At 38.8% G+C, this 21,530-nt stretch overlaps 1 protein-coding gene across 4 annotated transcripts in view; it reads right to left on the reverse strand.

Moving 5' to 3' along the window:
- Positions 1-21,485, reverse strand: part of CPSF3 (cleavage and polyadenylation specific factor 3) — a 31,911-nt gene extending 10,426 nt beyond the window's left edge. The window contains exons 1-12 of one of the 4 annotated variants that reach the window (XM_006197097.3): positions 21,264-21,485; positions 16,827-16,890; positions 15,017-15,114; positions 14,274-14,402; positions 12,793-12,970; positions 11,455-11,544; positions 10,057-10,207; positions 7,326-7,501; positions 6,179-6,337; positions 5,082-5,228; positions 2,711-2,863; positions 216-324 (exon numbers count right to left, since the gene is read on the reverse strand). In XM_006197097.3, the coding sequence (XP_006197159.1) occupies positions 216-324; positions 2,711-2,863; positions 5,082-5,228; positions 6,179-6,337; positions 7,326-7,501; positions 10,057-10,207; positions 11,455-11,544; positions 12,793-12,970; positions 14,274-14,402; positions 15,017-15,114; positions 16,827-16,890; positions 21,264-21,313 (1,504 nt within the window). In that variant the 5' untranslated portion in view covers positions 21,314-21,485. Of the gene's footprint in view, positions 1-215; positions 325-2,710; positions 2,864-5,081; positions 5,229-6,178; positions 6,338-7,325; positions 7,502-10,056; positions 10,208-11,454; positions 11,545-12,792; positions 12,971-14,273; positions 14,403-15,016; positions 15,115-16,826; positions 16,891-20,805; positions 21,045-21,077; positions 21,097-21,212 lie in introns of those variants that run through there. The other 3 variants (XM_015241643.3, XM_015241658.3, XM_015241649.3) reach the window with 3 other exon arrangements.
- Between the last annotated feature and the right edge of the window lie 45 nt (positions 21,486-21,530).

Raw genomic sequence — 21,530 nt, forward strand, 5'->3', positions numbered from 1 at the left:
TTATTGAAGTATAGTTAGTTTACAATGTTGTGTCAGTTTCTGGCGTGCAGCACAATGCTTCAGTCCTACAGGAGCAAACATATAATCGTTTTCATATTCTATTTGTACTTTATTATTTAGTTATTGCTTAAAATTTGGCTACTAGGTAGAAGTTTTTGTAGATTTTCTTTCAATGCTAAAATCAAATTACATTTGACATTTAAGAGTATACTTACTAGAGAGGTCACAAGGAGAAAGTATGTGATAATTAAAGTTTCTTTTGACAAGTATTCCTGAGACCCGCTGGCCTTGTTCTGGTTTTTTGTCTGCTAAAAAGCCCATGACCTATTAAAACAAAATAAAACAAAATAAACACAAAAAACAATCTGGAGAGAACAGAATCTTGTAAAATGCAATCAATTATTCAGGGACTCAATCATAATGATGACCATTACAGAGGCGAACTATGAAAAAACAACACACGAATTTAAACAAGAAAAATACAAAATGTTATATATCTCTATGACCAGGGCAGTAACAAGGCAACCGGAAGACCAAAGAAAAGAGTCGCAGGGGCAGATCTGGTGAGAAAGGCCAGGTTTAGTCACCTCCAAATGGTTCAGCAATCAAATAAACCTACTGGGTGCGGGGGCTTAAAAAAGCTCTCGGCAGCAACAGCGCGGTGGGAAGGACAGAAAGGGGCAGGGCCAGACATGCGTGGTCCCTCAGGCTGGCTGTCAACCCTGTACACAGAGGGAGCCCCCTTATACAAAGATGCGAGGCCACACCAGACCCAACACTAAAGGCAGTAACATCTCTGAATACAAAGCTCAGCAAAGACAGGCATGGATGAGCTCCTACTGAGAGGGAACATTTTTTAAGAGAAGAGTACTGACAAAAACTACCACCACCACCAAAAACCCTTACAAACGTGAAATCCAGCACTCTTCAGTATAAGTTTTCTCACCTACAAATCAATGAACTCAAAGGGGACAAAGACCCTGTACTTCACACTTGTTTACTTCCCATGGTGAGGCAGACGGCAGCGAGGCAGCGGTAACACGAGTTCTCAGAACTGCAATGGGAGCCGGCGCTGTCTCACATGGCTTCGTGGGTTTTCTCCTTAAATGCTGGTGACTAAATGAAAAGGAGTTTTGCTGCCAGGGGGCTGCGTTCAGGACAGTGATGTCCTAGGAGCTGATGAGGTGGGTATGCTTGTCCGCCTGGAGAACTGACTGAGCGCTTCTTCTGACTTCACCCTCTGCTGCCAGCCTCCCTTTCTCTGTCTATTCAAGTGTGTGCTAGTTCCCAGCATGCTGAGTTATTACCACACACACAACTGGTCGGCCTGACAATTCTAGAAAGTAAAGTGCACGGGGTTTTTCGATAATTCTCTGGGGGTCTGATTTTCTTTACCTATCCTTTTACTTTGCCTGTTTTACATGGCGGAGGATGGCTGTCATCAATCTGACTTCTCCCCCAAGTAAGGTTATTGCACTTGAGGAAAAAAGTAACTACAGCTAATGACGCTAAGTAACTAAAATAACAGAACACTCCAATGACAAACTATTTGGGGAAACGGATACTGACACTAGCTTCTCTACGCAAATATAAAGTTAAATATAAAATGACACATATATCTAAAGTGTGTTCTCAGCTCTAGAGCCAAAACATTTTACTTTTAATGCTGCATACAATATTTCTTGAGGATTTATAACGCACAATGGCCTAATAAAAACTCTGGAAAGTCCCGCTATAAACATCTTGATTTTGTTTAGCTCAGCTTCTCCTAAACTGTGTGACTGTAAAACTTTCTTTTTCTCTCCACACTGCAGCCAGCGGAGTTTGTGAAATACAGTTCTAGATTCCTAACTGAATGTATTTTAATACAGGTATAAGAGCCCTTCTATTAAACTGGTCCCTGGAAAGTTCTGCGAGCAGTAAGGTTCAGGAGTAAACACAACCATTTGCTTTTCTTTGACAACAAAAGCCTCACATCCTAACTTTTGCCAATTTGTTTTTTTCCTCAAATTCAACTGCAAGAAATGATATTCATCAATTAGCTTTCTCATATCTGGCTCATTATGTCTTAAAAGAATCAGTAAAGTTGCTCATTGTCATGTTTGATATTTAAAACTTCAGATAGATAATTAAAAAGCTTCCTTTAGAGGGATCTTAAAAATTTTGACTTTTGATTAACAGGAGGTAAAAATGCAGACTACTTACAGCACCCCTCTAATATCCCAAGTCAGTTTTTTTCCCTTATTTCTTTTTTAAATTTGGAAAATATATCACCATCAAAAATGATTGATTCTTAAACAAGTGTTTATAAATTTCACAATATCCACAGACATTATGTTTAGAGACAGGAACCTACCTTTAGATTCTTAGGGAGAATGCCAAGAGGTGGACAGTAAAAAACAGCAACAGACATTTGTTTATTCTCTAACATGAGAATGAAAAGTAAGTAGGAATGTAGATTAAAAACTTCAAATTCAATATTAAGGTCTAATTCATTTGAAAATTTTCCATGTGAAGAAAATTAGTGGACCCAGAGGAAGCCTAAAAGCATAAGGCTGAAGTGCTTGTAGTGTATTGAGTAGACGGAACTCATCAGTAAGCGCATGATCTTGATCTGATTAAGAGGTGGGTTTTCTTAACAAGTATCCATTTCCCTGAAGAGATAAGGAACCACTAGGAAGGGACAGCAGTAGGAACCACAACCTCTTACCTTGGCTAGTTTTTCTCCCCTGAAGTTCAAGGTCACTGCTTCTGTATTCCGAGGATTATGAACCTCTATGTGAACTTCATCATTATCTTCATATTCTCGAATCAGGGCTGCTTTCAATCTGGCCATTTCGTTCTGTTCTCCATGGACTAAAATCTGCCAAGGGTACATTTTAAAAGAGCATAGGGAAACATCCTTAGTTCAGATTAATAATGGCCCTTATCTGAATTAGTTAATTCTATGAAATGGAGATATACTTGAAATTTTTAAACTTTACTACTTTTAAGGACCACCAGTCCATCCCAATCTGTTTGGCATTAAAAGGTCCTAAAGTGGAATTATTTCAAGAGACAATAAAGAAATTTCTTTTCTAGTCCAGTTTTTGCCACTAACAAGATACACAACTTTGTGGAAGCCAGACTTTTTCTAGGCTTCTATGCGCACATGGGAAAGGGTGGGACCAGGTGACTTCTGGAGCCTCTACTAGCTTTAAATGCATGTGGTTCTTATACGAGACTATTGCTACTCCTACTGCCTCAGAAAACACCCAGAGTTTTCTTTAGATTTCTTAATATAAGACTATCAGAATAAGCTTTTGGTGGGGAAAGAAAGACTTCTTCTGTTTCTTAAAGTAATACCAGATAAAATATTTCAGAACCAAATGAAACTATGTTTTAGAGAGGTATTTACAATTATTGCATTAGCTACATACACACACACACACATATACACATATATAATATCAGTCTTTCTAATTCACTTTCATAACCTGTATTTTACAAGAAAGATAGATCATTCTTCACCTACACTGCAGATGACTTCTTGCCTGGGCTAACAGAAGCCTGCCCAGCAGCATGACCAGGCAAAGACGTGGTTACTGGAGGAAGGTAAGCATCAAACTGAATCCAGGAATCTAAACTGACAGTAGCGATAGAGTCTGGAGAGCAATAAAATGGGGCTGAGGATGAGGTGGTGATTCCAGAGAGAAAGAGCGATCCAGCTCTTACTCCACGGCTTTCAAATCTGGGAGAGTATCTGTAAACCACACACACCAGAAGGCGCCCGTGAACTGCTACACTGTGACCAGACCTGACATGCTATACAGCTAAGTAGGTGAGGGGTTTTCCCCACCAAGGAATCTGCTCGTTAGGAGCCAATGATAACTACCTGTGAGGACTACCATGTAGAGAGAACTAAAAAACTAACCAAAGAGTACACAAAATACTCAACATCGCTGGTTATCAGGGAGATGAAAATCGAAACTACAGTGAGATCCCATGCTGCCCTTCTTAGCATGGTGATAAAAAGGAAACTAACCAGTTGACAAGAATGTGGAGAACTGGAACCCTTGTGCATTGCTGGTAGGAATATGAAACAGCACAGAATGCTATGGAAAACATTTGGTGATTCCTCCAGTTAAACACAGAATTAGCCTATGATCCGGCAATTCCACTCCTAGGTATTTACTAGGTGTTCACAAGAACTGAAAACAGGGACTCAAACAGATGCTTACGTGCCAAAATTCATGGCAGCATTATCATATATTATAGCCAAAAGGTGGAAACAATCCAAGTGTCCATCAACAGATGAATAAACAAAATGTGGTCTATACACACAATGGAGTATTATCCAGCCATAAAAAGGGATAAAGTTCTGATACTGCTACATCCAGAAAGAGCACTTCTTTACTTCATCTGTTTTCTATAGACTCAATGTTCCATACGTGCTTCTCTAATTAAAGATACCTTTTTTTAAGCTAACTCTCTCCAGTCCCACCAAAATATAACTCTTACCTTAATAATAACATAAAGCTTAAAAATATAAACAAACCAGATCAGTAAGGAGCGATGTAATGTATTTCATATCTATTTGCACTTTTAACTTTCACTACTATGTGACTTGCCTCTCTCCTCTCTCCACAGTATGCAGCATTTTCTACATGCCAGGCACTGAATTACATGCATTTAGATACATGTTCTCTCATTTGATCCTTACCATAACCTTATGGGTATTATTATCCCTGTTTACAAATGAGGTAAGGAGAGGTTAAGTAACTTGCCCAGGGTTACACAGCAAGTAAGGGGTGGAGCTGAGATTCAAAACAGTCATATTGTAAAGACAGTGCTCTTAAATTATTGAGGAGGCAGCAAAGAAGGCTGGAGTTGGCAGATCTGAGTAAGAGAGTCCATGTAAAATGGAGAAAATTCAACTGCACAGCTTGCCTGACTCAAAGGGGAGCATAAAGGTTAGGTCCAAGCGCAGGTGAAGGTACTGCTGCTACCGTAAGGGAAGGCGGTGTCTGATCTGAGAACCCGCTGCTGCAAGACACCCTTTTCTCCTTTTTTAACGCTGAAAATCAAATTCATAAACTCACCACATGAGGTGGTTTCAGAGCACGAATAAATTCACTGGTTTGCTGGTAATCCGTGTGAGCAGAGAAAGAAATGTAATCGACAGACATTTTCAGTGGTAGCTTCTGTCCAGACATGGTAGTGATTTCTTCAGGTTCAGACATGATATGCTGTTAAAAACAAAACAAAACCAATAAACTATCCAATCAGAAAAGGAAAGGTACATTTTCTACTTTTTTATGCAGCCATAAACTCTTTTGCTAATTTAGGAACTCGAGCACAAAAATCATTCTAATGCTAGTGATTTAGTACATATCAAATACTTATTTTCTTGATCAAGCAAACATTTAATCAGGAAGGTAAGCCAATTAACACAAAAAAATCAATGTATTTGGAGTCCTGTAAGTGAAAGTTATAACTCTTATGATGGGAAAGGTATACTTTTATTTCCAACTATCTGTTCTAAAAAGTCACTTTCCAGATAGGATTTGTATAAAGGACTGATGTATTTGTATTCTGGAAACCTATTTTACATACATAGCAAATATTGTCTAAATGACTTACAGAATAAGATAAAAGTAGGTAAAAGTGATCAAGGCATGGAATCATAATGTATTTAAAAAATTGAAGTTATTGGTAAGAAATAAGAGAATGTGATGCATGAATGTTGAGAAAGTCCCTCTAAAGTTTTGCACATCCGTGTCTACATCCCTCGGAGTTAATGTCAATCATTTTGTATCAACAGGAAGATGGGCAATCAACCCAAACACATTCCCCAGCTTTTCAGAACACGTATTAGTAAACTTCTTCTTTATCAGATGAGGGTTATCCATGTGTCTGTCTCAAACAGATTCCCTTCCATTTTTTCCTTTACTGCCACCAGATGAGTGCTTCTCAAACTTTCACATCCCTGCCCATCAGCTGGGGATCTCAGTGTCTGCATTAACTTCTCAGCTTTAAGAACATCTCTAACTGCCTATTTCCATCCTCATTTTTAAAAATCAAAACTTGTATTATTTAAAAAACTACAAACTTAAAGAGCACGGAAAACCCAGGGAGGCTACCGCTGCCTCTGCAGTCTTGACTAGGAGTAACACAGTGGTCTAAGGCTCTGACTGACCTTGGCGAGTGTGCCTTCCACACAGTACCCGGCTATAATGACGCCGTTCCTCTTATCAGTACACCAGCTTTCAAAGAGCTCCCTGGATAAGCCACTTTGCATCATGCCTGGGGAGGCCATTACAACGCTGGGGCCAATGTCGTCAAAATGATCCATGCTCTGGGAGGAAAAATGGAATGGTAAAAGCATGTTAAATTCCGGGGTTTGACAAAGCATTGGTAAAGAATACCAAAAAGTGAGGAAAAAAGATGAACACACGGGAAGGGACTTGACAAGACTAGCAAACATTTTAAGTCCAATTTCCAAAGTCCCTAAACAGGTTAGGCTGGGAATGAAAGGAAAACAAAATGAAAAAAAGCAGTTAGTTCACAATGACCTTCCAAACCTTCTACAGTGGATGAAGGGTCATTAAGACCATTTTCAGTGCTTAGCAGGCAGGCAGAAAGACTCAAACGGGTTTCTATCCACCCAAGGTAAAATCCTGAAAGAATTTCCCCAAAGACTCACAATGACTTTGCATACTTCATTATATTTTCAGTTGGCCTGAAATCTAATCAAAAAGTTCAACATTGTTTCTAGGGAAAACTCGGCTCTAACTCCTAACCAATTAACTTAAAAAATAATAATTTACTGACACGGCCTATTTACAACTGGAAGATCACTTATAACTTGAATTTTGGGGTATTACTTTATTAAGATTAGAGCATTAGTTTAAATGAAATTATTTGTTTAAATTAAAGAAAATCAGATTTTATTGAATGCTCTAGGAAAGTAAACATGAAAATCTGCATATTAGAATCTGCAGTGCTAATCAAAAAGATGATTAGGTTTGAGTAAGAACAGAAAAAATATGTAACACAAGATATTTTTCTCCTCAGGGCTTTTCATTTTTTAGCAGAGAAATCCAAGTTATTTCACAATGGTACATACTGAGAACATGCGGAGAGTTGGAACAAGTGGCAAATTCGTTTAAGCCAAAAAGAATGCTAGTTGCTAAACCTTTGATTTCCCTCAGAAAAGTGATGCCTGCCCCGGAAAAGGTAAGACTTCAGCAGGAAGGATTCAGCCACAGGTCAAGGACAGGTGTCCCCTCCTGCTGCTCACTCATGTTTTATCTGCCCTTATTCCGTCTCCCAAGAACACTCACCTTAAGGTTACTAATGTGTTTGAAAACAAAGGGGTTGTTGATGTTGATCTGTTTGCGGATTTTGTCATTCATGGCGTTCACGTATGTCTGGTACACCGCCATGCACTTCTTGGCCAAAGACGATGCGTAGTATATTGGGATATCATGGAGTTCTGGGTGGTTCTGCCAGTACTCATCTAGAGAGATTTTACAAGATTAACAAATATCACTTTGTTGTGTGGGGCAAAGAGTTCAAATAATAAATGATACATATAATTAATTTTCTAAAACTCAGATATGAAATAAATTAAAGCACAGAACTATATTTTAAAGACATAAACTTATAAAACCAAAACTTATTTCTAAGCATTAATGCAGGACCTAAAAAGAATGTTGTGACCATAGTCCCAAATATGGATGCTTTTAAAAATGATTCAGTAGAAGTTTACACTGATTAATAGACTGTGATTTATTATCCTAGAGAGACACTAAATTCTGTGATGGTTTTAAATAAAAATGTTTTATTTATACTTCAAATAGACATTGAAATAGACAGGACTGCCAAAGAAGTTAAAATTGATTTTGAACACAAAAAGGTCACATTACTCTGTGACTATATTTTTAGAAAACTGCTAAACAGTTTCTGATAATTAATGAAAACAGTGAGCAACATACCTTCAAAAGAAGGCGTTTTTTATTGAAAATCCTCATTAAATACCCAAATATTATGAAGGTAGTACGGCCAAAAGACATCACTTACTCTACTTGGTGCTCTTACGTTTAGGAAATGTATTAAATGTCTAATATACAATTTACATTTGTTATTCCTAATTTCAAACAAATTAATGACAATTGATTTCCATCTTATAGATTAGGAAACTGAGGCTAAAAAAGGTTGAGACGTGTGGGAATTTTTTTTTCTACTTGATTTATAAGTGAAAACTCCATATAAGGACAGGGACTTTTCCTGTCATACATGACAAATGCATTTCCTACTTTGCCCTGTTAGCTGTTTGTGTTCTTTTAGATGTAATTAAAATTCTTAATGGTGTCAAAGTTTTCATATACACCCTTACGATCTTTCAAATATCCTGCAAAGTACACTACATCCCAAGATCACATCACAGTCTCCTATTTTTTGCATTATTTTTATGAAAAAATTTAAATGTTAAAAAAGTTGAATAACTTGCCCAAGGTCATATGGTTAGATCACAGGTGAGATCTGAAACCAGGGGTTCGAATGGCTCTTCTCTTATTATACTACATTACAAGGAGAATTTAAGGGAAAAGGAGCAACCAAGTGCATAGAGCAGTCCTGGTTCATAAAGGGTTGTCAGATTCAAAAAAGCAAATGCCCAGTTAAATGTGAACTTCAGGCAAATAAAAGATGTTTAATATAAGAATACATAGTAAATATTTGATATACTTAGGCTAAATATTATTACTTATCTGAAATTAAAATTTAACTGGTGTCTTGTATTTTTATTTGCTAACTCTGGCAACCCAACTGGATGGTGAGGACATAGTTTCGGCCTCTCAGTTCCTTCTGCTCCTCAGATTACTGTTATGGAGACTTTTCATTTTAAGACGTCTAAGGATAAACTTGACTTGTAGTTAGAAAGAAGAACCAAGTCAAAACCAAGAGAAAACTAGACTGGTTTAGGATTTAGAAAATTTAGCTTCTACCAAGTCCTGTCTCTCTCTCAGAGATTTGCTTTTTTTTAAAATTACTATTATTATTGTTAATTTTTGTTTTTATTTTCAGAGATTTGCTTTTGATCTGAGGTCATTTATTCGGCTTCCCCTAGTTCCCTTTCCAGTGTAATAGGGATGCTATTTACCCCTAGCATCATTCAGGCAGAACTGAGAAGTAAAAGCTTGAGATCATTTCTAGTTCTTCGCATTGACTCTATGTCCGTACAAACACTTATTAGTTATTCTTTAAGAGGGGTGCGTTCCCCCCAAAAGAATCACAGAATGTTAAAAAGGATCATTAAATAAATGCACAAATGATGCCTACTGTTCCTCTTATTACAAAAAGTTATACACGCTCACTGACATACTTCGAAAATCGAGACAAGCAGAAAATGAAAAAGAAATCATCCAATTTCTCACTATCCAGATTTAATATCTGATATCTTTGAATATCTTTCTGGCCATTTGCTTATTTTTTTACCTAACTAGGTTCAGAGTCCATACTGTTTTGAATTCTACTTTTTAGTCCACTTAATATATTATGTAAAAATATATAATAACTAATATGAAAACTGATTTTTTCCTATGATGTGCTATTTACTGACACAATTCTTTGAAAATACTAGAATTATGAATACCCTTACTAACAAAATTTTCTGTGTATTTCACTCCCCGAAAGGGAACTACTAGGTCAAAGGGCAGCATATTTTTAAACTTCTAATGCTGGTGGCAACCAGAAAGGGGACACCATTTCTATTCCCAGTAGCACTGCATGAGACACCCTGTTGCTCTGGGCTCTTATTGGCACCAAATCCCTATTCTTAAACATAGAAACTAAAAAAAAAAAAAAAAAAAAAGTATGACTGAAACATGATGCCGTGCACCAGAAATGGACACAACAATGTAAACTGACTATACTTCAACTTTAAAATAAAAAAAAAAGGCAGAAACTGAAGCCCAGAAGGGTAGAACGACCTATCCAAGGTCATGCAATTATCCCGATATAACAGCCCTCCATGATTTTGAGAATCTCCCAGGTGAGAAGGAAAAGGCATACCTAGAATCAAGAGAAGCTCCTGAGCCCTTCCAAGAGCAAAGACAGGAATGAGACCTCTGCCCCCTCTGTTTACAATATCGTGAACAGTGTTACAGAATCTGGCCTCTCGCTCTTCCCGCTTCTCGTGGATGTGGGTCCCATAGGTAGACTCCTACACAACACATTAGAAGTGTGAGACAAAGGCTGGTCATTCCCAAAGTATACAAAAGTCAAACAGCAAGCAAAGTGCTTATTTCTCTATTAACATGCCATTTTCATGAACATATGTTGTTATAATACGAATTGGAAAGAAGGGCAAATAATAATGTTAGAATTCAGATCTGGCTAAATTAATAAACATTTTTTAGAAAATGGAATCAGAACATAGTCCAAAAATGTATCTTCCCTGCTCAAGATAATTTTGCTATGCTTTTTTTTCTAAACCATTTTGATTTCCATGGGTGGGGAAAAGGCTATTTCTCCCACCTCTGATAAGTCAAGGTTATAAATCAGAAACAGATATTGTTTCTTCTAGTTCTGTTTAAGAATATCCCCTCAGCCTTACTATGTGTGGCCCGCTGACCAAAAGCAATGCCATCCCCAGGAGCTTATTAGAAGCACTGAATCTCAGGCCCCAGCCCAGCCATCATCAGAACCTATATTTTTACAGTATCAGCAGATGACTCATAAGCACGTTACAGTTTGAGAAGTACTGCTCTAAAGTACCAGATATAATGAAAATAACTTTTTTTCTGGGGGTTAAAAAAGAAACTTCCTTTAAATTAAAGTTAGTTTCCATGCTGGATATACCATGAGCGGAGCCAAACTGAATTCACTTGCGACATGTTGCTAACGTACAGCAATGTGCACCAGCCCCTTGCGCTTGGGCAGCTGGGGGATGCTGTGGGTGGTGAGGGAGGAACAGATAGCTCTTCCAACTTTAACTAAACACCCATGATATTCTTATATATGCCACAGGCCCAACGCACATTTATTAATTTGCTCCTTACCAAGCCCCGCAAAGCTGCTGTGCAGTTAATATATTTTTTTTATTCTTTTGGGACCTGCAACCCAGTAGGCAGAAAGGACATACACATAAAGTTAGCAGGTGCTACAGGTTAAAAGACAGTCACAAGGAATGGCAAAGGCAGTGGGGCCACAGCATTCCTACACGATGGTTAAGATGTTCTATGAACTGGGGAAATCAACCTAAACAAAAATACCTTGGGGGTTGTATGTCATCCTTGATAGTAAACCAGAGTTAACCCATTTTAATAAAAAGTTAATTTTTATTCTAAAAAGCCAAATACATTGTGATATCCAATCACATATTATGGAAATGAGATCACCCTATTTTTTTCCCATTAGAAAAAATCCTGCTTATCTTACACAAATTACAATACAAGCACTAATACTTACAATGATAAGAATATCAGGTTTAATATTAGGAATTTCAGCAGCCATTAAGTGTCTATCTTCTTGTCTTGAGAAATCACCAGTGTACAAAAGCTATAAAAAAATAAAGCTGGAAAGTTAGGATTGTGGAAGGCTTCATTTGACTATTGAATATATTTAGCTCATAAATTCTCTAAAAAAATTTTTTTTTCTTAGCTCATAAATTCTTGAAAGTGAGGTTTAATAGAAAAAGTGGCCTACAACTGAAGACATTTAGATGCAGTATTTGTGTCTAATTCAAAATGTGTAACTTAGTTCTGTCATAAACCATCCAGTGTTTCAATTATTCAATTCAACTAGTGGAAATAATATAGTCCCAGAATCATCCCACAAAGATAACCTCTATATTAATAAACTTGAGAAGTATTTCAGTATCTTAGAGAAAAAGGGCAGGAGAATGAGGAAAGAAATCTACTGACGTGTATGTGAAACCCACCTAGACAGAAGATAAAACTACATCTTCCATCAAATTTCATCAAATCTGAAATGGGAATTTAGAGCTGCATTTTTGCTATTTTCTGCTTATTTTTAGTGCCTCCAAGCAGACAGCAATAAATGGTTTCACAGTACACATTAATGTGTAAAAATTTCAAATAATGAGCAGCTACAAAAACTAAGAACAATATTACATGAGAACACTGGTTCCCAACTCTGGCTGCACATAAGAATCACCTAGGAAACTTGAAAAAAAAAGAAAAGGCCAAGGCCACACCCTCAGATCCAATGGTATTTTTAAAAAGCTCCTTGAGTGATTTAAGGTGCAGCCAGAGTTGAGAACTGGCACACCTGAGTCAGTCTTGAAACCTATCAGTCCACCTGTTTTCTCAAGTTTATCAAGACTCCCGTTTGCCTTTTTCATCAAGGATGGCTGCAAAGATCCTTTCTGATTAAGCTCTTTCACTCACGCAGTCCACCCTCTCGAGGGGCTTATATGTGAATCCCAGAACACCAAGAGGACGTGGATGCCAAATCACGTTTCAATGCTAAATGGATGCAGCCCCAAGGAAGGCTCTTCCCTAAAGAGCTTTCAGTTTTCTAAAGCACACTGAAAAGGAATTAATTCTACAGGAGTGTGAGGAGACTTTTTTGAGATGCTTACTTAACTGTTTTCTCAATCATGGTAGAAAAAGCATCACCGGGGTATAAACCAGGATATTTATAAGGAAAAAAGTATCAACTTAATTTTATGTTTCAGTGTCTTGACGCTTCGCAAGTCTTAGGGGATATTCTTTAGTCCTCCTTGGTGGTATAAAGCCCTGCACTCATTTCTCGTGGGGAGGACACTCTAGAACTAGAGGGTACCTTTACACCTGCGATCTCAATCATGAACATGGCCGCTCCCAGGACGTGGCCGGCGTGGTAACACCAGAACTTGATTCCTGCAACTTCCTTCACTTCATGAAAGTTGATGGTCTCAATTTTATCCATGCTCTCTTCCAAATCTGTCTCAGTATACAGCATGTCGTCTGCTGATATATTACTAAATTTTTAAAGATGCCAACAACAAAAAAATTAAGGGTAAGATTTTTAACAAGTCTTTGAACTCAAAGAAATTGTCTGTGGATGACATGTCCATGAAGATATTTCCTAGAATTATATAGTATGGCTTATGCTGTTTAGAATCTCTTGGACATTTTGTGTATTTTTTAACTCTGCTATTATAATTAAAATGTTCAGTGTGTATAATTATACAGCATGATTTTAAGCAAAGTACACACAGTAAATTAAGGCAAAGTGTTCTTTAGGATAGTATTTCTCAACCTTTTTTTCTGCCCTAACACTCCTGCAAGATAAACTCACTCACATACATTGGACCATGGCAGAGTTTCTCACACTGGGATGTGAAAAGATTTCTCACAAAGTCTAACATACGTTTTCTCCTAAAAATTATGTTAATATACTTCCAAAAAAGCAAGAGAGAGTAGGGGTTAAGGACACAGACACTGAAGCCAGATTGCTTGGGTTCAAAGCCCAGCTTTGTCTCTTACCCTGATCATCAGGGGCAAATAACCTAACCTCTCTGTGCCTCAGTTGCATAATCTCTGTAAAATGGGGTTCACGACAAGCCTACACCATGAGGTTGATATGAAGACGAAATGGGTTAACATATGTTAAGAACTGAGGACTGTGCCTGGCACATGGTTTAAGTGGTACACACTATCACACAGCGCTAATACATTATTTAAGTGTTAATCAGTATAATTATTACTAAGAATAACTCTTTAATTATTCTGTATTTATATAAGAAAAATAACAAATTGCATCTTAGCTACCCTTGGAATATACATATTAAACAGTTAAGTTTTGAAGGCTAACAACTTGTACTGTAAGTATCACAAAAATGCTCCAAATTTTCTAGTACAGGAGATTTTCCTTTTGCAAATGGAAAAAACTATCCCAGGGAACTTTTTCCATTTAAGATAGTCAGTTCGCTTTGATCAAATCAATCAAAATAAGATTTCAGTATACATCACTGTATAATATATTTTGTTTTAAATTTTAACAAAATTAGGAAATTCTATTTACAGAATATTTCTATCGTATCTTATTCACGTAAATTACAAAGATTTAAAGGGATGTTAAAAACTACATAAAGAGTTAAAGGCCAAGGAGGTGCTGGGTACACAATGGGTGTCTGATGAGTTGTTACTGAATGACTGAATTAATGACTTCCTTGTGAATAAAAAGAAAACATCTCATTTCAAAACACAAAATGGTCTATATTGTAAACCATATGTGCTGTGTAGAACCAGATGCATGATAAGTCTAACAAAGTAATTTACCTAACTTTGACATAATCTGAAAGAAGCCATCTATAAATAGCTTTTGTGGCATGAGTCATAAATGTTCTTCCCTTGAAACTTGTCTTCTGTAGAAACCAGGGCAAAGCTCCACAGTGATCCAAATGGAAACTTAAAAAGAAACAAAGAGATTCTGTCAATTACTAAAATACCACCCATCATATACTTGATGCTCACTGTACAGAAAAGCTCTCTGTAACCATCACACACCAATACTCTCAGAACCTACCAGGGGCAGGTACGTGCAGCGGGAGGGAGTGATGCATCCAGCTCAAGTGTAAGAAAAAGACATTAAAAGCATTTAAACATCAAGATATAGCCAAACCTATTTCTGGCAGCCAAAGTTATAACAAGCGCTTTGGTGGTATCAAGTTGGAACATGTCACTGTTTATATATGAAGTTCCCACAGAATAACGTGACAACTCAGTGGCCTCAAGGGGATATTCTGTCAAAGAGCTTTCTTGGTCTCCCAGTTTTACAATGATCCAAGGCATACGATACCTCCTCACTTACTCTAGAGATGGGAAGGTGAATCTTTCTAGTAAACTTCTCTCACCTGCGATGACAGTATGGAGTGTTGTCATAAGACATAAGACGTCTGCAATATAACTTCTGGTAGGAAGTACTCTTAAAACACCAGAATCTTAAAATCTGGTAAAGAGCGATCTTTATAGCAAAAGTCATTGAAAAACAGTGTCCTTAATAAAGAAAAAAAAAGCCTTACTGACTAATTAGTAGGAGATCAATCTCAGCTGGGTCAATTAAATCAATATAAGGAAGAGCATCCATTCCTTCTAGGCCAGGGTGGATCCCACAGTCCAGCTGAAAGAAATGGGGAGCAAGATCACAGTCACCTCCACACTTCATTAAAGTTCATTCAACAAATAAACAATAATTATAACTAATCCATTGCACTACACCAGATGGACTCTATACACTAGCATTTGGAATGCAATTCTTTCTGTATATATATTTTTTTATTGAAGTATAGTCAGTTTACAACGTTGTGTCAGTTTCTGGTGTACAGCACATGCTTCTGTCATACAAGTACATATATGTATTCGTTTTCATAGTCTTTTTCACCATAAGTTACTACAAGATATTGAATATAGTTCCCTGTGCTACACAATATGAACTTGTTGTTTATTGGCATAAAATTCTTATTAAATGGGCAAATACACCATTAACAATTCTAACTTCCCAAATGAACCTAAAATATAATGCCCATTTAGAGTCACAGAACACAAATGCAAGACATCTTCTTTCCAGCTACTTCTTGTAGGCACTCTAACAATGAATGAGCTCTTTTTCAAGAAATTTAGTATCAGAAGATGGCCACCATTTTTACAGTTTACAGATTTACTACCACCAGATCTGACTGTTGTGAGAAGACAATGATTAGAAATAGGAAACTTCCCTGATCAGGGCACTTTATTTTAAGGCAAATTCTTAAGAGGCAGTCATTAGAGTTACATCTTCATTGTTGGGGTGTCTTTGTCATATTAATACAATAAATGACTAAAAAAGACAATCATGTCCGCTATATGCCTTTTTTTTTAATTGAAGTATAGTCAGTTTACAGTGTTGTGTCAATTTCTGGTGTACAGCAATGTCCCAGTCATACAGATACATACATACATTAGTTTTCATATTCTTTTTCATTATAGGTTACTACAAGACATTGAACATAGTTCCCTGTGCCGTACAGTATAAACTTGTTGTTTATCTATTTTATGTATCGTGGTTAGTATCTGCAAATCTCAAACTCCCAATTTATCCCTTCCTACCCCCTTCCCCCACTGGTAACCATTTGTGGTCTATGTCTGTGAGTCTGTTTCTATTTTGTAAATAACTTCATTTGTCTTTTTTTTAGATTCCACATGTAAGTGATGCTATATGGTATTTTTCTTTCTCTTTCTGGCTTACTTCACTTGAATGACAATCTCCAGGCTGCAAACTACACCTGTTCTTTTAAGAGTGGGAGAAGCAGAGTGGAACCACAAGAACACGATAAGCCGTGAATCGCCTTTCTAACAAGGACCACAGAGACAACCCCTCCCTCTAACTCTCAGGGAAGGAAATGGGCTTATCGGAGAGACTGACTTGCCCAAGGCCAGGGGCCCTAGTGCTGACTGAGGTACCTAAGCTGGTACCAGGGCTGTACTGCGTGGGGACAGCTGGAGCTGTGCGTGTGTTCAGGTGGCCAGTTCCTTGGTGTCTTCCACCAGGGGTGGGGCAGTTAGGTTGGCCAGACCTTCAGGAATAGAAGATGGACTTTGAAGAAGCAATAGTTCAGGAGATCCAGCTGATAATTTTACAACCTTGGAATATATATTCTCAGTTTACTTAATGTTTTGTCAAATTACTAAGTGGAAGGTATATTAGTTTCCCACATTAACATTTTACAGCATAGACTACATCTCCAACTAGGACATTTTTCTGGGAGCTAAACAGATAAGTACTGTACTAGAAAAGACTTAACACTGAATGCAGACAGAGCCTTACTGTTAACCTGATTACCAAATAATAATTACCATTATTTTTCTTCCTTTGAACTCCAGAATAATACATGATCTTCCTACTTCTTGTCCAGCTCCACTGTAAACATTCAAGGGAAGAAATACAAATGATTAAAAAACAATTAAAATGAAGCCCAATAAATTCAAAGTTTTTTACAACTTAAACTATGTCCCATGTGATGACAGCACTCACTTGAGGCAGATGACAGTCCCACAAAATTACAAAGATAGGGAAGAAAAGTGTCAATGTGGGAAAAGATAAAAAGTGACTTCAGGGATCTTTTAGTTGTTCAAATTGTGAGAGAGGGTGATTTAGAACCAAGAAGCTCAAAGGTTAAATCCAACCTTCTGAATGTTAGGGTTAAACTATGATGTACTTAAAATGTAAACTAGTGGTGATTAAATTATTCAATGATACTTTTAGAATGAGCACTTAAGTGTAAACCCATAAGCACTTCAAAATTCTTTCATTTTTTAAAAAGATAATACACACTTACCAAATAGCTTAAATTTAAGTAGGCTTATCTTATTCATACCTGTGAATCTGTCTCTTTTCCTTCTACATCCTGTTATTTCATTATATTTTATACCAAGGACTTAAACAATTTTCCCTTCTTCTTATATTAATAAAACAGCCTTATTTTCCAATTACCAGAAGGCTTTAAGTGAAACCTCACCTGTTTTTCAAATCCCTCACCTTCTTCGATGCCTTTCCCCATTTCTAGCTCACAACGCGCCCACTCACTCGCTAAGCAGTTTGTCTGCCAAGCGCTGTATTAAGTACCCAGCATATGGAAATGTCCGATACCAGGAACCTGACCTCAAGAACTCGTTGTCTACTAAGAGACAGGCATCAGATGCATCTATCTTCAAAACAAGGTCCTACTTCAGAGGATGCCGATAAAGAAAATCAAACCACTGTGGTGAAACCAAGAATTCCTGGCCTTCCATTTTAACTGGCCTCTAGGCTTCGTGTGTGTGTGTGTGTGTGTGTGTGTGTGTGTGTGTGTTGGGGGGGTGGTTTCCATTTATTTACTTATTTATTTTAATGGAGGTACTGGGGATTGAATCTAGGACAATCCCTCTTAAGAGTGTCCCTAGTTCTGTTTCTCCTACAGTTAGCGTAGTAACTATTTCAAACTTTCTCTCCTAAATTTTCCAGCCCTCAGTCCTATTCCACTAGAAGCCTGGGCTTTCTCTGCATGAAAAAATTATGCTGTCTACTTGTCAATTTCCTCCAGTTCACTTACCAACCCACCTGCATCTTTCCTTCCACTTCTCCTGTACAGGGACCTTTCTAAGGCTAATCTTCCCACCACGGTTCTACACCCTGCACACTCCCTCCTTCGGAGGAACTGACTCCTGCTACATCACTGGCTTTTCCCTGTCCTCTCTTGGTCATCGGTGTTTTAACAGGCCAGTCATGCCCATCCCCAAATTAAAATCCTTTCATTCAAATTTCCTTTAGTTTCCACTTTATTCCTTTTCTCTGCCCGCTTCTAAAAGCTGTGCACACTCTCTGCCTCTATTTCCTCATCTCCCCTCAACCCACTGCAGTCTGGCTTTTTACCAACTACTCTCTGAAATCCTCCTTGCAAAGCAGCTCTTTGTTGCTGAGAGCAAACAGCCCTTGTTAGTCCTCGTCTAACTCATTCTCCCGGCAGCACGTCATCCCTCCTTCTCCGACTTCATGCTCTCCTCCTGTCCTGCTGGTTTTCTGCCTTAGTTTCCTTCATTCAGCTGCTTCTGCCCATCCTTCCAATGCTGATATTCTGAGGGTTCTCTCTTTGGCCCTCTTCTCAGTTTTCCTGATCTTCATTTTCACATTTGCTGATTTCCAAATCTGTATTTGTAGCCCAGATTGTTCCCTCGAATTCCAGACCTCTAATAGTCACCTGGAGTTGGTATCTCCACTGGGACACCTCACAGGCACTTTATACTCAAATATGCCAAACAAACTTGCACCTCAAGTCTCTTGCCCTTGCTCTTTCTTCCTGGAGTGCTCTGCCCCCAGATATTTACAAACTGGCTCCTTTGTATCCTTTGGGTCTCAGTTCGAATGTCACCTCATCTGCCCTTCACATTGTTCTGTCATAACACAACTACATGAAGTTATTGGATCTACTTATTTATGGCTATTTCTCACTATTAAAATGAAAGCTCCTAACAGCGGAGACATTGTCTGTTCCATTCACCACTGTATACCTACAGTGCCTGACGTGCAGTAAATCTCAAGAAATATGAATAAAAACTCCCAAATCATGAACCTTGGAAACATTATGCTAAATGAAAGAAGCCAGTCACAGAAGGTTACATACTGTAACCCATTATAGGAAATGTGCAAAACAGGATAATCTGTAGAGAGGGAAAGTAGATCAGTGGTTGCCTAGGTCTGGGGAAGCTGGGGGAAAATGGATGTACGGGCTTCTTTTTGGAATGACAAAAATGTTCCAGAATTAGATAGTGGTGATAGTTGTAAAACTGTGTATATATTAAAGAACCATTGCTTTGTACACTTTAAATGAGTGTTGATGTAAATTCAATCTCAATAAGGCTGTTATAAAACAACGAAACTCTCCAGTTTACCCAGACCTGCCCCATCTCCTATACTCGTTGAGTGATAACTCGATCATTTACCAGGTATCCAACCTAGGAATCGGACTCGCCCTAACACTCCTTTCTGCCCTGCCTTCCCTCCCCACAACTGCCCCTTCCAAGATATCTGATCAGTTACAATGTTCTAGAGATTTCATTTCCTTACACTCTCAAACCTCTTTCCAAACCACTAGTGCTCATTTCACTCATTCTAGGCTCTCACTGCTTATCACTTGGATGATTTCAATTTCATCCTACTGAATTCTCCCACCCTTTCATCTGCTACACTGCTGCTAGGAGCATCTTCAATCTTCCCAAAACAATTCCCACCACATCCCATCCTTGCTTAAAATCCCTCCTTGGCTCCTTATAACTGGCAATAAGAACCCCAAATCCTTAGTCTGTATACAAGGTCCTTCATAAACTGGACCCCGACAGCCTCTACCATCTCATGTGCTAGTCTTTTGGCTGCAGTCATGAGGATTCTGGCCACAAACCGTGACCTCTCATCCTCACACGTGCCACTTTCTCCGCCTGGAACATCCTCACCACCCCTCCACCTTCAGCTGTCTTTAATTCCTACTCATTCTTTAGGACTCAGCTCATGCGTCATGTTTTCCAGGATGCAGTAGATAGCGTTCTCATCTCACTCTGCTGGAATTCCCTCCTCCATGGCCTCAGTGCAATACCTACCTGTACTCTTACAGTAATCACCATTGATTGAGAACCTACCATGAGCTTTACTCAACACAGTTCAGTGTTGCTATATTATTTCCACGTGAGGAAATGGGTTCAGTGAGGTTGCTGTCCTAGTAATCGAGTATGGATTAGATTTCAAGTCTGACTCCAAAGTAATGGTTTTCTATTATTCCAAATTATCACTTCAGTACTTTGCACCTGGCATTGCAATTCCCTCCAAAAGGGTGAATTCACTTAACTCAGCCCTCTGTCTTATTTGTATCCCCAGTGCCTAGTGTGGTGCTTGACGCTTGCTCAGTGCTTGCTGAATACAGGGAGAGAGGACAGGTGTGAACTAAGCAGTGGTAAACTTGTGTTCTGTCCCCAGTAGGTGCTCACCAAGTCCTTATTAAATGAAGGTGTAAAGGAGATACTTTCTACCTTTTGAAAAACGCACACATTCGTGTGGTGCTAACTCATATCTAACAATAAACATGTTTGTGGATTCAAACTGCTCATTTATAGAATAAGCTGCCTACATTTGTATTTCCCTTTCTAAGCAGTGTTCCAGATCTGTAAGGTGGTCATTTCCAATTAAAGACTAGCCTTCTCACGGACAATCAAGGGCTGAGATTTTCGTCCTTAACACCTCTGCTATTTCTCCTCTCCGACTTTCCACCTTCCTTATTCTCCTAGAGTTTGAGTTCTGAATGGAACTTACATCAAGTCCCTAGTTTATTTCGTGTTTCACATCTTGAAAAATATCAAGTCCTGGAGGTAAGAAACAGACTTAGTTCTTCCTCGCACTGCTACAGCCTTATCCAGATCCTCATCTCCTCCTGCCATCCTCAGCATCACCGGTTCCCTTAGAGACTGCTACTCTTTGGTGCATATGAAAACGCCAAGCGGCTCCTTAAACCATTTCCCCTCGCCCTCCAATTCCAACATATTCTCCTCCCTTGAGACTGAAGAAAAAGCAAAATCCCATTCAACCTAGCAGGCCCCTTCCGATCAACAGTTCTCCAAACCCCTTCAGCCGGAGAGGCCTGGCCCGCAACTGCGGACCCAGGGCAGGCTGCCGAGGCGTGCTGGCGTCGGGGCGACTGAGGAAGCCAACCATCCGGTTACCCTCCTCGCCTCACAGCAGTGGCTGCATTCCGTCTCTCGCTGGTCCCTTACAGGGGTCGGATCAGCAGCTGGTCACTCTCCTCCGCAGGAATCGCAGACATCTCAGAAGTCTGAAGGCGAAGCAGGGATGAGGAACAAACAGGTCGCCGGAGTCTCTAAATTGAAAGAGCAGCCACAGGGAACCAAAGAAAGAACCTCAACCACTGAGAGCACAACTTCCGGCACCACGGCGCCCGCGACCCTAGGCTCCTCCCTCCGACTTCCGGGCGGAGATCTGGGCTCGCGAGGCTCCTCCCCACTATGAGTCCAGGAACCTGG

The sequence above is a fragment of the Vicugna pacos genome, chromosome 15 (genome assembly GCF_048564905.1).
Source record: "Vicugna pacos chromosome 15, VicPac4, whole genome shotgun sequence".
Taxonomy (NCBI): Eukaryota; Metazoa; Chordata; class Mammalia; order Artiodactyla; family Camelidae; genus Vicugna; species Vicugna pacos.